Source organism: Myxocyprinus asiaticus, chromosome 16 (assembly GCF_019703515.2).
Source record: "Myxocyprinus asiaticus isolate MX2 ecotype Aquarium Trade chromosome 16, UBuf_Myxa_2, whole genome shotgun sequence".
Taxonomy (NCBI): Eukaryota; Metazoa; Chordata; class Actinopteri; order Cypriniformes; family Catostomidae; genus Myxocyprinus; species Myxocyprinus asiaticus.
In genome coordinates, this window is record NC_059359.1 from 1295919 (window position 1) to 1310000 (window position 14082).

Genomic DNA, 14082 nt, shown 5'->3' on the forward strand with positions numbered 1-14082 from the left:
TCCAACAACGCCGATCCAGGGCACTCTCCCTCCCATTGCTCACCTGTCTGTTGCCACAGATAGCGTCCATTTGGTCGAATTTGGTAGGTCCAGTGGTAGCTGTGTGCGGCCAACAGCTGAGACACTTCCTGAAAGACTTTTTCGTTTCGCGTCGTTTCGTTCGTCGCTAACGAGAGGAACGTCTGCACCTCGTTTATTGACCACGGCGTGGTTTTGCACACAGCCATTTCTTTTTACAATCAGAAAGTTGCGTGAACAAATGATACTGCTGTCGCTGTTGCTAACTTTAAAACTAGCGGGTTGATGTCCCGTGTCGCAAATCCAGTGACGCTGGTAGTGACGATTCTCTCTGAACAATCAGTGATCTGCAGGGTTTTGATGTCACATTTAGTATCGGCTCGGCTCGCTTGGAACCTCGACCGAGGTGGTACTAACAAAAGTACCAGGTACCAGGTACTATCCACAGTGGAAAACCCCCCAAAAAGCGAGCAGAGTTGAGTCGAGTTGAGCTGTGCAGTGGAAAAGCCCCAGTAGTGACTAATTTCTGAAGTGGGTGCTGTCTGACCTCGGTGCAACATGAGGACGAGTTGATTTCCATTTTTATATCATTGATCTTCTTCATGAAAAATTATGCAAATTCATTGTATTTGCTGGCAGACAGCATTTCACAGGGAACCTGTGTTGGGGGGTTAGTTAGTCTCTCTACAGTAGCAAATAGAGTGCGGGTGTTGTTTATATTGCTGTTAATAATGTTTGAGAAGAAAGTCTGCCTAGCTGTGCCTAGTTCCAAACTGAAAGCATGAGGGCTGTCTTTATAGATGTTATAATGGATTTCAGGTTGTGTTTTCCGCCATATTCGTTTTGCTTTTCTGCATTTTATTTTCATGTTTTGTACTGCTGTTGTGTTTCTCCAAGGTGCTTTACGCCTGCCAGTAATTGTCCTGACCTTGACGGGAGCAATGCCATTAATAGCATTTTTTGATTTTCTCCCCTTTTCTCCACAATTTGGAACGCCCAATTCCCAGTGCGCTCTAAGTCCTCGTGGTGGCGTAGTGACTCGCCTCAATCCGGGTGGCGGAGGACGAATCTCAGTTGACTCCGCGTCTGAGACCGTCAATCCGCGCATCTTATCACGTGACTTGTTGAGCGCGTTACTACGGAGACATAGTGCGTGTGGAGGCTTCATGCTATTCTCCACGGCATCCACACACAACTCACCACACGCCCCACCGAGAGTGAGAACCACATTATAGCGACCACGAGGAGGTTACCCCATGTGACTCTACCCTCTAGCTTCTGTTTTACAACAACACTTATTTTAATCCACCTATCCTGTTAAAGAAGTGCAATTTTGACTTCTAAGTGCACTCTAAGTCTGTCAATCCGTGCATCTTATCACGTGACTTGTTGAGCGCGTTACCACGTGTGGAGGCTTCGCGCTATTCTCCGCGGCATCCACGCACAACTCACCACGCCCCATTGAGAGCGAGAACCACTAATCGTGACCACGAGGAGGTTACCCCATGTGACTCTTCCCTCCCTAGCAACCGGGCCAATTTGGTTGCTTAGGAGACCTGGCTGGAGTCACTCAGCACGCCCTGGATTCAAACTCGCGACTCCAGGTGTGTTAGTCAGCGTCAGTACTCGCTGAGATACCCAGGCTCCCCATCAATAGCATTTATATATTTTGAATTAAAGTTACAGAGGAGAACATCAACACAGTCTGCGGATAAACTCTGTGTTTTTACACTCATGTAATAGGTCCGGTCACTTTACCTTTGCATGGTGAACTTCAGTGGGCAAAATACAGTCAACTCAATGGGAAGCCGCATGATCGTGAATTTTGACTTGAACAGAAGTGTCAATGAGATTTGAGCACACAGGAAGTAGAGACTACTTTTATAATACTTTTTTGGTGCTTGGCATTATACATCACCATCCACTTTCATTGTATGGACTCTACTCTTTACAAACAAACAGGTTTCAATTAAAAAACGTAAAGAGATTTCTTACCAGAGGCACTTTTGTTAGTACTACGTCTGTAGGAGAGTGACTAGAGTCTTGTGAACAGTATTCAGTCGGTTTCAATTAATTTAAATTATGCTTTGCGTATAGCGAAGCCAAAATACAACATCCACGCATGTGGACGCGGGGTCGCACAAGGTTAAAATAAAGTGACACAGGCTGGAGATAAGAGACTTAGAGCTGATTATTATTTGAGTAATATATTTTAATATATACTTTACATCTATAATGCCTTAAAAAGCACAATGTTGGGTTTTACTTCCACCTCACAACACTGACCTAACAACTGCGATTTTATTCTGTGCTTAAAGCTTAACAAGCAAATGCCATTTGCACAATTTTATATTGGATTTAGTTATTTAATAAGAGTATTATAAATATTTTGTTTCTCCCGAGAGAGAGAGAGAGAGAGAGAGAGAGAGAGAGATGTTTAAAGAAGCCAGTATTTATATTTAATCTGTTGATAAGGGCATGTCAGTGTGTCAGTCTGATATGATTGCATTTGGGCAAATGTTTCGTCTGCTCAACGGCTTCATGTCAATCACACGTGTCATATGATGTTGAAATATCAGACGTGACAGATCATTATTCCTCAGAGAAACAAAACGGCATCATTCCAAACGATTACTCTTCCTGTTCACACTTATTCTCTTCCAGTTTCGTGAATGTGGAACATCATTCTTTGCTCCTGTGAAGGTAACCGCTAATTACAAAATGAATAGTTTTGAGTTTTAAATGATGATTGGATGAGCCGCGTTCAGAGCTGTTATGAGCAAAGCTGCTGCATTGATTCGCCAATGTAAACAGCCTATAGTTAAGATAGTTAAGCTAATAAATTGTTTTACTTGGCAGAAGATTTGTTTACTCAGATTATTAAAAGTTACATCGTCATTGTCTGTTATCATATTATTGCTTTTATAAAATGGCAACAATGGCAATTTAATTAAAGATGCCAATGTCTGGGGGCCTGGGTAGCTCAGCGAGTATTGACGCTGACTATCACCCCTGGAGTCGCGAATTTGAATCAAGGGCGTGCTGAGTGACTCCAGCCAGGTCTCCTAAGCAACCAAATTGGCCCGGTTGCTAGGGAGGGTAGAGTCACATGGGGTAACCTCCTCGTGGTCGTGATTAGTGGTTCTCGCTCTCAATGGGGCGTGTGGTAAGTTGTGTGTGGATCGTGGAGAGTAGCATGAGCCTCCACATGCTGTGAGTCTCCGCGGTGTCATGCACAACGAGTCATGTGATAAGATGCGCGGATTGACGGTCTCAGAAGCGGAGGCAACTGAGACTTGTCCTCCGCCACCCGGATTGAGGTGAGTAACCACGCCACCACGAGGACCTACCAAGTAGTATGAATTGGGCATTCCAAATTGGGGCGAAAAGGGGATAAAAAACCCGCCAATGTTCAAAAATGTTACCTTAATAATTAAATTGAGTGTGTTATTTTAGAACGTGCAACACATACTACATTGATGTGTAAATACTGTTTAAATAAATATAATTATGTTTGTTATTTTAGTGTTGATCATGAGGCTGAGCAGTTTTCCAGGAGACGAGAGGAGATCAGACAGCGTGCTGATGAACGGTGAGAAACAGTTTTACTGTATTAACTCCTGATGTCAGTGAAGTCAACTCGTATCTCACATTAACAGTTTTAATCACTGCAGGCGTCCCACAGTTGAATAACCTTTAAACATGGCTAAAGTTTTTATCACGTTTTAGATCATTGTCGTCCGCCAGAGAACTGACAGCCTTCCGTGACGTCACCTCAACGAACTAAATTTAAAATGATGCCGTATGTAGTATAAACCAGAGGTAGACCAGTACATATGTTTTACAGATTAACTGGTGCGGATAGTTGCTTTTAGAAGTTTATCGGCAAAAACCTCTAAAGATAGATGCAGATAGGTTTTTTTTATTCCTCATCAATAAACCTCATCTTGTTGTGTGTGTATATATATATATATATATATATATATATATATATATATATATATATACACACCTATACTGTATATACTGTATATATACACCTATACTGCATATACTGTATATACTGTGTATATACACCTACACACACCTATACTGTATATACTGTATATATACACCTATACTGTATATATATATATATACACACACACCTATACTGTATATACTGTATATATATACACCTATACTGTGTGTGTGTGTGTATATATATATATATATATATACACACACACACACCTATACTGTATATACTGTGTATATACACCTATACTGTATATATATTTATATACACACACCTGTATTGTATATACTGTATATATACACCTATACTGTGTGTGTGTTATACATATATATATATATATATATATATATATATATATGACACACACACCTATACTGCATATGCTGTATATACTGTGTATATACACCTATACTGTATATATAATTTATATACACACACCTGTATTGTATGTACTGTATATATACACCTACACACACCTATACTGTATATACTGTATATAATACACCTATACTGTCTATATATATATATATATATACACACACACACCTATATACTGTATATACTGTGTATATACACCTATACTGTATATATATTTATATACACACACCTGTATTGTATATACTGTATATATACACCTATACTGTGTGTGTGTATATATATATATATATATATATATATATATATATATATATATATATATACACACACAACTATACTGCATATACTGTATATACTGTGTATATACACCTATACTGTATATATATTTATATACACACACCTGTATTGTATGTACTGTATATATACACCTACACACACCTATACTGTATATACTGTATATATACACCTATACTGTCTATATATATATATATATATATATATATATATATATATATATATATACACACACACACACAACTATACTGTATATACTGTATATATACACCTATACTGTCTATATATATATATATATATATATATACTATATATATACACACACACACACGCTATACTGTATATACTGTATATATACACCTATACTGTATATATATTTATATACACACACCTGTATTGTATATACTGTATATATACACCTATACTGTGTGTGTGTGTGTATATATATATATATATATATATATATATATATATATATATATATATGTATACACACCTATACTGTATATACTGTATATATACACCTATACTGTGTATGTATATATATATATATACACACACACACACACACACACTACATATACTGTATATATACACCTATACTGTATATGCTGTATATATATATATATATATATATATATATATATATATACACACACCTATACTGTATATACTGTATATATACACCTATACTGTGTATGATATATATATATATATATATATATATATATATATATATATATATACACACACACACACATATAATGTTTATATACACCTATACTGTGTATGTATATATATATATATACACACACACACACACATAATGTTTATATACACCTATACTGTATATACTGTATATATACACCACACCTATACTGTAAATACTGTATATATACACACCTATACTGTATATACAAAACTCTTCATGTGGTGAATGTAGGCTATATAAAGCTTCATTCTATAAATACTTAAATATAGAGCATTGTATTTTGGGCTTGTTTATATTTAAAAGTCCAGCGTTATGTACCAAATCTGAATTTTTCTAGTTATTATTGGGACTTTGGTTGCACACTAAACCGCTTTTGGGATTTTATTCATTTTGGACTCTTGTACAACTCTTGGCAAAAATGATGAAATCACCACACTTGGAGGAAGTTCACCCAGATCTTTTACTTTGTAGCAAATAAACAAATCACAGATACGACTCAAAACCATTTTTGTTTAATAGCTGAACATTCTGGCTTTGTGAAACATCCCTCAAACTAATTAAATTACATTATTTTAATTAATGGTATATTTTTTTCCAGATCAAGTAGAGGAAAAAATGATGGAATCACCTTGTAATTTGCATTTCTAAAATAAATGCCTGCACAAGTCTAAAAATGTAAATGAGTCTGCAGTTAAAAGAGAGTGCTTACAGATCTTAACGAGCTGTTGGTCTTGGCTGAATTGGAAAGAAACATGGCCCCAACAAGAGAGTTTCCAATTGAAACAATGGAAAGGATTATAAAAATCCTTGAAGAAGGAAATCCAACACGGAGTGTAGCAAAAGAAGTTGGTTATTCCCAGTCAGCTTTATCTAAAATTTGGTTCTAGTATAAACAAAATGGGAAGGTTATGAAAGGAAAGCATGTGGGTAGACCAAGGAAGACGTCAAAGCGTCAGGATAGAAAACTCAAAGCAATATGCCTTGAAAATAGAAAATGCACAACAAAACAAATGAGTCAATGTTTGTGACAGAACTGTAAGAAATCGTCTGAATGAAATGGGATTTACATATAGAAATGCCAAACGAAAACCAGCACTAACACCTAAACAGAAGAAAACAAGGCTCCAGTGGGCTAAAGAGAAGCAATCATGGAGTGTGGATGATTGGATGAAAGTGATATTCAGTGATGAATCTGCATTGGTCAAGGCGATGATGCTGGAACTTTTGTCTGGTGCCGTTCTAATGAAACATATAAAGATGACTGCCTGAAGAAAACAATCAAATTTCCCCAGTCATTTATGATATGAGGTTGCATGTCAGGTAAAGGACCAGGGGAGATGGCAATCATTACCTCAACGCACAGGTGTACATTGAAATTTTGGATGCTTTTCTCATTCCATCGATAGAAAATAGGTTTGGGGATGATGAAGTCATTTTTCAGGATGATTATGCATCTTGCCACAGAGCAAAGAGTGTTAAAGCTTTTCTTCAGGAAAGGCATATCAACTCAATGACATGGCCAGCAAACAGTCCGGATCTCAATCCCATTTAAAATTCATGGTGGAAATTGAAAAGAATTGGTCCATGACACGGCTCCATCCTGCAAAGCTGATCTGTCAACCGCTATTGGAGAAAGTTGGAACCAGCGTGATGGAGAATCTTGCTTTTCATTAGTGAAGTCCATGCCTCAAAGAATTCAGGCCATCATAAAAGCCAGAGGAGGAGCAACAAAGTGATTTTTTTTTTGGCGATGATTCCATCATTTTTTCCTCTACTTGATCTGGAAAAAAATATGCCATTAATTAAAATAATGTAATTTAATTTGTTTGAGGGATGTTTCACGAAGCCAGAATGTTCAGCTATTAAACGAAAATTGTTTTGTGTCATATCTGTGATTTGTTTATTTTTTTAATTTTCTCCCCCTTTTCTCCCAATTTGGAATTCCCACTACTTAGTAGGTCCTCGTGGTGGTGCGTTTACTCACCTCAATCCGGGTGGCGGAGGACAAGTCTCAGTTGCCTCCGCTTCTGAGACCGTCAATCCGCGCATCTTATGACGTGACTCGTTGTGCATGACACCGCGGAGACTCACAGCATGTGGAGGCTCATGCTACTCTCCACGATCCATGCACAACTCACCACACGTCCCATTGAGAGCGAGAACCACTAATCACGACCACGAGGAGGTTACCCCATGTGACTCTACCCTCCCTAGCAACCGGGCCAATTTGGTTGCTTAGGAGACATGGCTGGGGTCACTCAGCACGCCCTGGATTCGAACTCACGACTCCAGATGTGGTAGTCAGCGTCAGTACTCGCTGAGCTACCCAAGCTGGGTGAACATCCTCCATGTGTGTTGATTCCATGATTTTTGCCATGGGTTGTAGCCTCAATGTCTGTGCCCTTACGAAAATCAAGAGTTCATGGCAAATTTGCCACTGATCATTTTCACATGCAAGTGGCAAACTTGCTGCAGATTCTCCATTGTTGCCGAAGGTTTGCTGGAGGTTCACCACAACTGGTGAAGGGCTGCAAACCTCTGGCAAACATTTGTGGCGAATCAAAAGCTCATTTGAATGTGAAAATAGCAAGCGGTAAATTTTCTGCTAGTTTAGATTTTTTGCAAGGGTGCCCTTCATAGTAAGGAAAGACTATGAAATTTTCATCATTCTATAAATCGATTTTTTTTTTTAAACTCTCGGCCGATTAATCGGTTATCTGCCTTTTCCTCCACCTTGGTTATAGTTATCGCCAAAACCACTGTCATTCGACCTCTAGTATAAACACCGTCTACAGAAAAAAAGTTTGGCTTCTTCCATAGTATAAATTAGGCCTAACTCAAAGGCTTATCCAACTTTTCCTTCAAAAAGTAAAAAATGTCATCGTCAGGGCCACACGGAATCTGTGCATGCAGAATTCTGCTGATTCACAAGATTACACACATCCACCTGCCCCTTGGCATGTTTCTTTATCAACAATTTTAGCTAATTTGATCATGCTTTCAGCAGCAGTTTAGACTGTAGTACTCTCAGCTCAGTTTTCAACACATTTTACCATGTTTAAATCCATTCTGCAGATTTCCATGGATTTTTCCCCCAATAAAACCAGTGCAGAAAATGGCAAACATGTCCATCTGGGCCTTGTCATTAACTATGTTTCCATCCAAGGATTTTTTTTTGGGTGGGGGGGGAAGGTTTAGCGCATAAAAATGTTTACCGGTATAGCTGATGGAAATGCAAATTATCAATAAAATTTCACAAGCGTCGAAATAATATTTTTCCGTTTATCTTTAGCGCTTAAATCCTTTGTTGATACATCAAATGTTGTGAAAAACTTGTTTGGAAACAGCATAACGGAGAGGTACACTTGGAGTACACTGTTCAGACTGTAAGCCCGTTATTTACGGTTGTTTAAGTTATCCGAGTGTCTGAAGTGGATGTTGGGTAACGAGAAGACACCAGAAAAAATGTGCTTCTTTTTTTATAGTATTGCAATAACAGACACGAGTTTTCAGAACAGAAAAACAAAAAGAGAAATAACATTCAGCGCCAAGAGGATTTAACAGAATTGCCAAATTAATTAATATACAGATAAAAATAATAAGAGAAACGGGAATATTGAGAGAGTGATTAAGGGTGCAGAGATAGATAAATAAAGTCATAAATAACACAGCTATATGGGGTCATATTATAGGCTACCAAAAGTTATATAAAGACACCGAAATTCGTTCACTTATTTATATATATATGTTATATATATATAATGGAGTTTTTTTATTTTTTTTATTTATCCCTTTTTCTCCCAATTTGGTATGCCCAATTCCCACTACTTAGTAGGTCCTCGTGGTGGCGCGGTTACTCACCTCAATCTGGGTGGCGGAGGACAAGTCTCAGTTGCCTCCACTTCTGAGACCGTCAATCCGCGCATCTTATCACGTGACTCGTTGTGCGTGACACCGGAGACTCACAGCATGTGGAGGCTCATGCTACTCTCCACGATCCACACACAACTCACCACACGCCCCATTGAGAGCGAGAACCACTAATCATGACCACGAGGAGGTTACCCCATGTGACTCTACCCTCCCTAGCAACCGGGACAATTTGGTTGCTTAGGAGACCTGACTGGATGCCCTGGATTCGAACTTGTGACTCCAGGGGTGATAGTCAGCATCAATACTCGCTGAGATACCCAATTCCCTAAATTCCAACATCTCTTTGGAAAAACGACTGCAGATAATGCTTGCTGTTGCGTATGAACTAATGCATGTTTGTTTCAAGTATTTCATGCTATCTAGTCTTTTCACATGTAAAAGAGAAAGAAGTGAGCGTGATTTCTTTTGGTTGGATAAATTAGAAAAGTACACAAGCACGCAATTGTGTGATTTAAGCAAAGTGAAGAGTAGTGTGGAAGTTTTTAAGTGTTGTTCGGACACCGCAGCCCCGCGTTTCACAACATATTTTCTGCAGGGGCAAATAAAATTACATAATGTGAACGGACTGTCCATATTTTTAATTCAGGAGTTTAATATAGGATTAGCAATTTTTTTTTTTTTTAAGCATCTTCACTTTGTCGATAACAGAACAGCGCAAAAAGTGGATGGAAACTTAAAGTCATCAAACACAATATGAGATATGTACTTGAAGGCTGATCAAGGCCTTGATCGGATCTTTATTTATGTGATAAATGTTCTAACAAAGTAGTCAAAAGTGCCTCTAACTGAAGAACCCCTCGAATACTGAAGTGTTACTGTGTTTAGTGTGTGTATAGCTATTTAAAGCACAATTATAAGCTCTGTGTGGAGATAAAAGCAGTAACAGATGGTTAACAGCTCTCAGTGTCTTCACTAACTCTGATGGTTCACAGATCAGCTGCTCGTAAATGCTCGACTGAGTTACATGTCTCTTTTGTGCTGATATGAAGGGGTTTGTATGGAGGCCCACAGCTCGCCTCATCGTCTTTATGGAGTGTAGAGAGCATGAATGATGTACAGGGAGCGAGCAGTGTCGTTCACCACCGTTCATATGTCACACACCCGTAAAACTCTGCTGCCTGAGTTTACAACGCCCGCTGGGAGTGTGTGAAGGCATGAGGGTTTAAACAAAGACTGTCAATCATGTGCTGCTTTTTAGGATGTGGTGTGTTTTCGGTTAAATCGCTTTTTGGTCCTGCCGGGTGAACGACCCCTCATGGTGTTCAACGATTCATTTTCATGTTCACAGAAGTTCAGTATTTCATTTAAAAAAGAAATATTATGTTTTGTTTTAAAGCCATGCTAATGTGCTGTTCACTGTCACGTATTTCTGGTTGTTTTCTCTTGCAGGAGGGCTGAGAGGAAGGCGAAACATGATGAGATCCGCAAGAAGTATGGTGAGTGTTGTGAAACCGTAGTATACACTACAGAAGTATGCACTACCAGTCAAAAGTTTCGACACCCTTGTCATTCTTAATGATGAGTAAAGACATCAAAACTATGAAAAAACACAAATGGAAGAATGAGAATTATGAAGGCCGAGAGCCCGGGGCTAGTTGTCACAAGGGCTTATATCTCAGTAACGGTAAGATTTGGAGTCAAAAGTCCAATTACACAAGTGTGTGTTGTCTCTAGCAGAGGTTTTGTATGTTGGTTACGAGTGGCCAGTTCTAAACCCGCTTACATTAGTGTCATTTTTGTGCATTTTACCCTCCACACTATCATCATATTTGTGTTCTAGCTCTTGGGTAAACAAGTGAATATAATCAAACCACACTGGCATACATTAAAACAACGTTCAGCTATATTATAAATGTTTAAATGTGTTCTTAGGACAAAGGTATTTTTAATCAAAGTCAGCTCAGGGCATGTTGTCACTTGTGTTTTAAATCTCAGAAATCTATGCAAGTGATCATTTAAAATATTTGTTGGTCAGAATGATGTTTTGATATTTTTGCAGGTTAACTTTTCCATTTTTGTTGTTTCATGAATCATTTTGTGCCTTATAATGGTTTTAATTTTTAGATTTAGGTGAAAAGCCTGTACTAGTCTGTTTAATGTCCACACGTAACCTACGTCACTGTTTTAATAGCAGGTTCCATTGTGACAACTTACCCCATATCGTGTGACATGCAAGCCACAGTAGCTCATTATGTGTAGTGCAGTGAAGTATAGTGACAAAAAAGAAAGTTAGATGAATGAAAGGACTGTTCAACCACATTGATGATGCTTTTTAATAGGGCTGGATATTTATACAAATTTTCCGATTTGATTCCGATTCACAAGCGTTTGATTCCGATCTCAATTCGTTATCGATTCATATGGGTGCATTCCTGTAACAGTGTCCACTTTGATTACATATGTAAGTAATTCTCTCTTAGCTAATGCACCTAATTATAAAGGAACCTTCTAGGTACAATTCGAAAATATTAATTTGACTAATTATATTTTATCATTAGTTTGATTGCATTTTAGCTTTAGACAAATGTTCAAATTCAGTCTATCCCATCAGTTATCATCTTGAAATTGCATGTATATTTTTATTGTTTACTTGCATAATTTTGTACTATTTACAAGTATTTATATTGCTATGCAGAACATGTATTTAATCGGTACTGTCTCTTTAAGACTAGCGCATATAACGAAAGAAGACGTGCACGGTTTCTGTAACTAAGAACTTTTTTTGTGTGTGCTTTTAATCAACAACAGACTGTAAAGAACAGAAAGGATATTAAAAGTCTTTGGACACACAGAACGAGTTAAACCAAACTTTTACTCTCTCTATTATCCCTCTAATAACTTCCTCTCCACTAAACTACTCAATCACTGCTGAGTGAAATCTGAACATTTACTAGCGGTGGAGAATCACAGACATTTTTAGTCACATAGCACAAGATTCGGTCGCATATGCGAGTGATTTACTTGCATTATTCACCTTATGCGTCAGCGTATCTATATGGAAATCTGTGGTGTTGATGTCAAAGTGTAATTAGTTAGCGAAGTGGATTTACAGGTAATAGAGTTGTCATAAGTTATCATGAGTATTTTAAAGTGTTCAGGTGATGTCATAACAACTGGAAACAGAGCGGGGGGATTTTAAAACAAGAGTACTTCATTCATAAATACACAAGATCTTATCTTCACGCTGTGGGTGTACCGATATGCCTCTGTGCTCATGAAAGTCCAAGAGACATCACAAAGTCATTAAAAATATCTCTGTATGGGGGGCCTGGGTAGCTCAGTGAGTATTGATGCTGACTGTCACCCTTGGAGTTGCGAGTTTGAATCCATGGCGTGCTGAGTGACTCCAGCCAGGTCTCCTAAGCAACCAAATTGGCCCGGTTGCTAGGGAGGGTAGAGTCACATGGGGTAACCTCCTCGTGGTCATGATTAGTGGTTCTCGCTCTCAGTGGGGCGTGTGGTAAGTTGTGCGTGGATCGCGGAGAGTAGCATGAGCCTCCACACGCTGTGAGTCTCCGTGGTGTCATGCACAACGAGTCACGTGATAAGATGCGCGGATTGACGGTCTCAGACGCGGAGGCAACTGAGACTTGTCCTCCGCCACCCGGATTGAGGTGAGTAACCGTGCCACCACGAGGACCTACTAAGTAGTGGGAATTGGGCATTCCAAATTGGGAGAAAAGGGGATAAATAAAAAAATATATATATGTATATCTCTGCATGACACCTGTTACCATCTTCACATGTCATTCACACACATACACACGCACACACATATACAGTTGTGTTCAAATAAATAGCAGTGCGTTAACAAAAGTGAATAAAGTGCAAATATTTTTTAATAGCTTTTATTTCCATGTTTCAAATGTAGTGGAAACATTACACAACATATCCAAATCAAAGCATTAACAAATTTGATCAAGTCTGCGTTATAATTTACAGGAAGCAAAGAAAAGGAATATTAATCTGTTCAAAAAAATAGGACTGTCAACATTTTTCTCTACAAACTCGATATTTAGTTGCATAACCATTGTTTTCGATAACTGCTGCGCATCAGCGTTGCATCGAGTCAACCAACTTCTGGCACATAGAAACAGGTATTTCAGCCCAGGTTGAATGAACCACATTCCACAGTTCCTGTGAATTTTGGGGTTTTGCGTCAGAAACTGCATTTTTAATGTCACCCCACAAGTTTTCATTGGGGTTGAGGTCAGGGGATTGAGCTGGCCACTCCATTTCCTCAATCCTTTTTGTCTGGAACCAAGATGTTGCTCGCTTACTCGTGTGTTTGAGGTCGTTGTCTTGTTGAAACAACGCATTTCAGGGGCATTTCCTCTTTGGCATAGAGCAACATAATCTCTTCAAGTATTTTGATGTGTTCAAACTGATCCCTGGTGTACGATAAATAGGCCCAACACCGTAGTATGAAAAACATCCCCATACCATGATTTTTGCACCACCATGCTTCACTGTCTTCACAGAGTACTGTGGCTTGAATTCAGTACCCGGGGGTCACCTGACGTACTGTTGATGACCACTAGACCCGAAAAGAACAGTTTTACCCTCATCAGTCCACAGAATGTTACGCCATTTCTCTTTGGGCCAATCGGCAAATTTGATCCGATTCTGCACATGCCGTTTTTTCAACAATGCTGCTTTACGTGGGCTTCTTGCTGATAGCTTAGCTTCGATCAAACGTCTTCTGACTGTAACAGTACTTACAGGTAAT

The 14082-nt window shown here is 38.7% G+C and overlaps 1 protein-coding gene across 1 annotated transcript in view; it reads left to right on the forward strand.

Moving 5' to 3' along the window:
* Nucleotides 1–14082, forward strand: part of LOC127453680 (pituitary tumor-transforming gene 1 protein-interacting protein-like) — a 29590-nt gene that overhangs the window by 6179 nt on the left and 9329 nt on the right. Inside the window, exons 5-6 of the mRNA XM_051720247.1 lie at nucleotides 3545–3610; nucleotides 10743–10789. Coding sequence (XP_051576207.1) covers nucleotides 3545–3610; nucleotides 10743–10789 — 113 coding nt within the window. The remainder of the gene's footprint in view (nucleotides 1–3544; nucleotides 3611–10742; nucleotides 10790–14082) is intronic.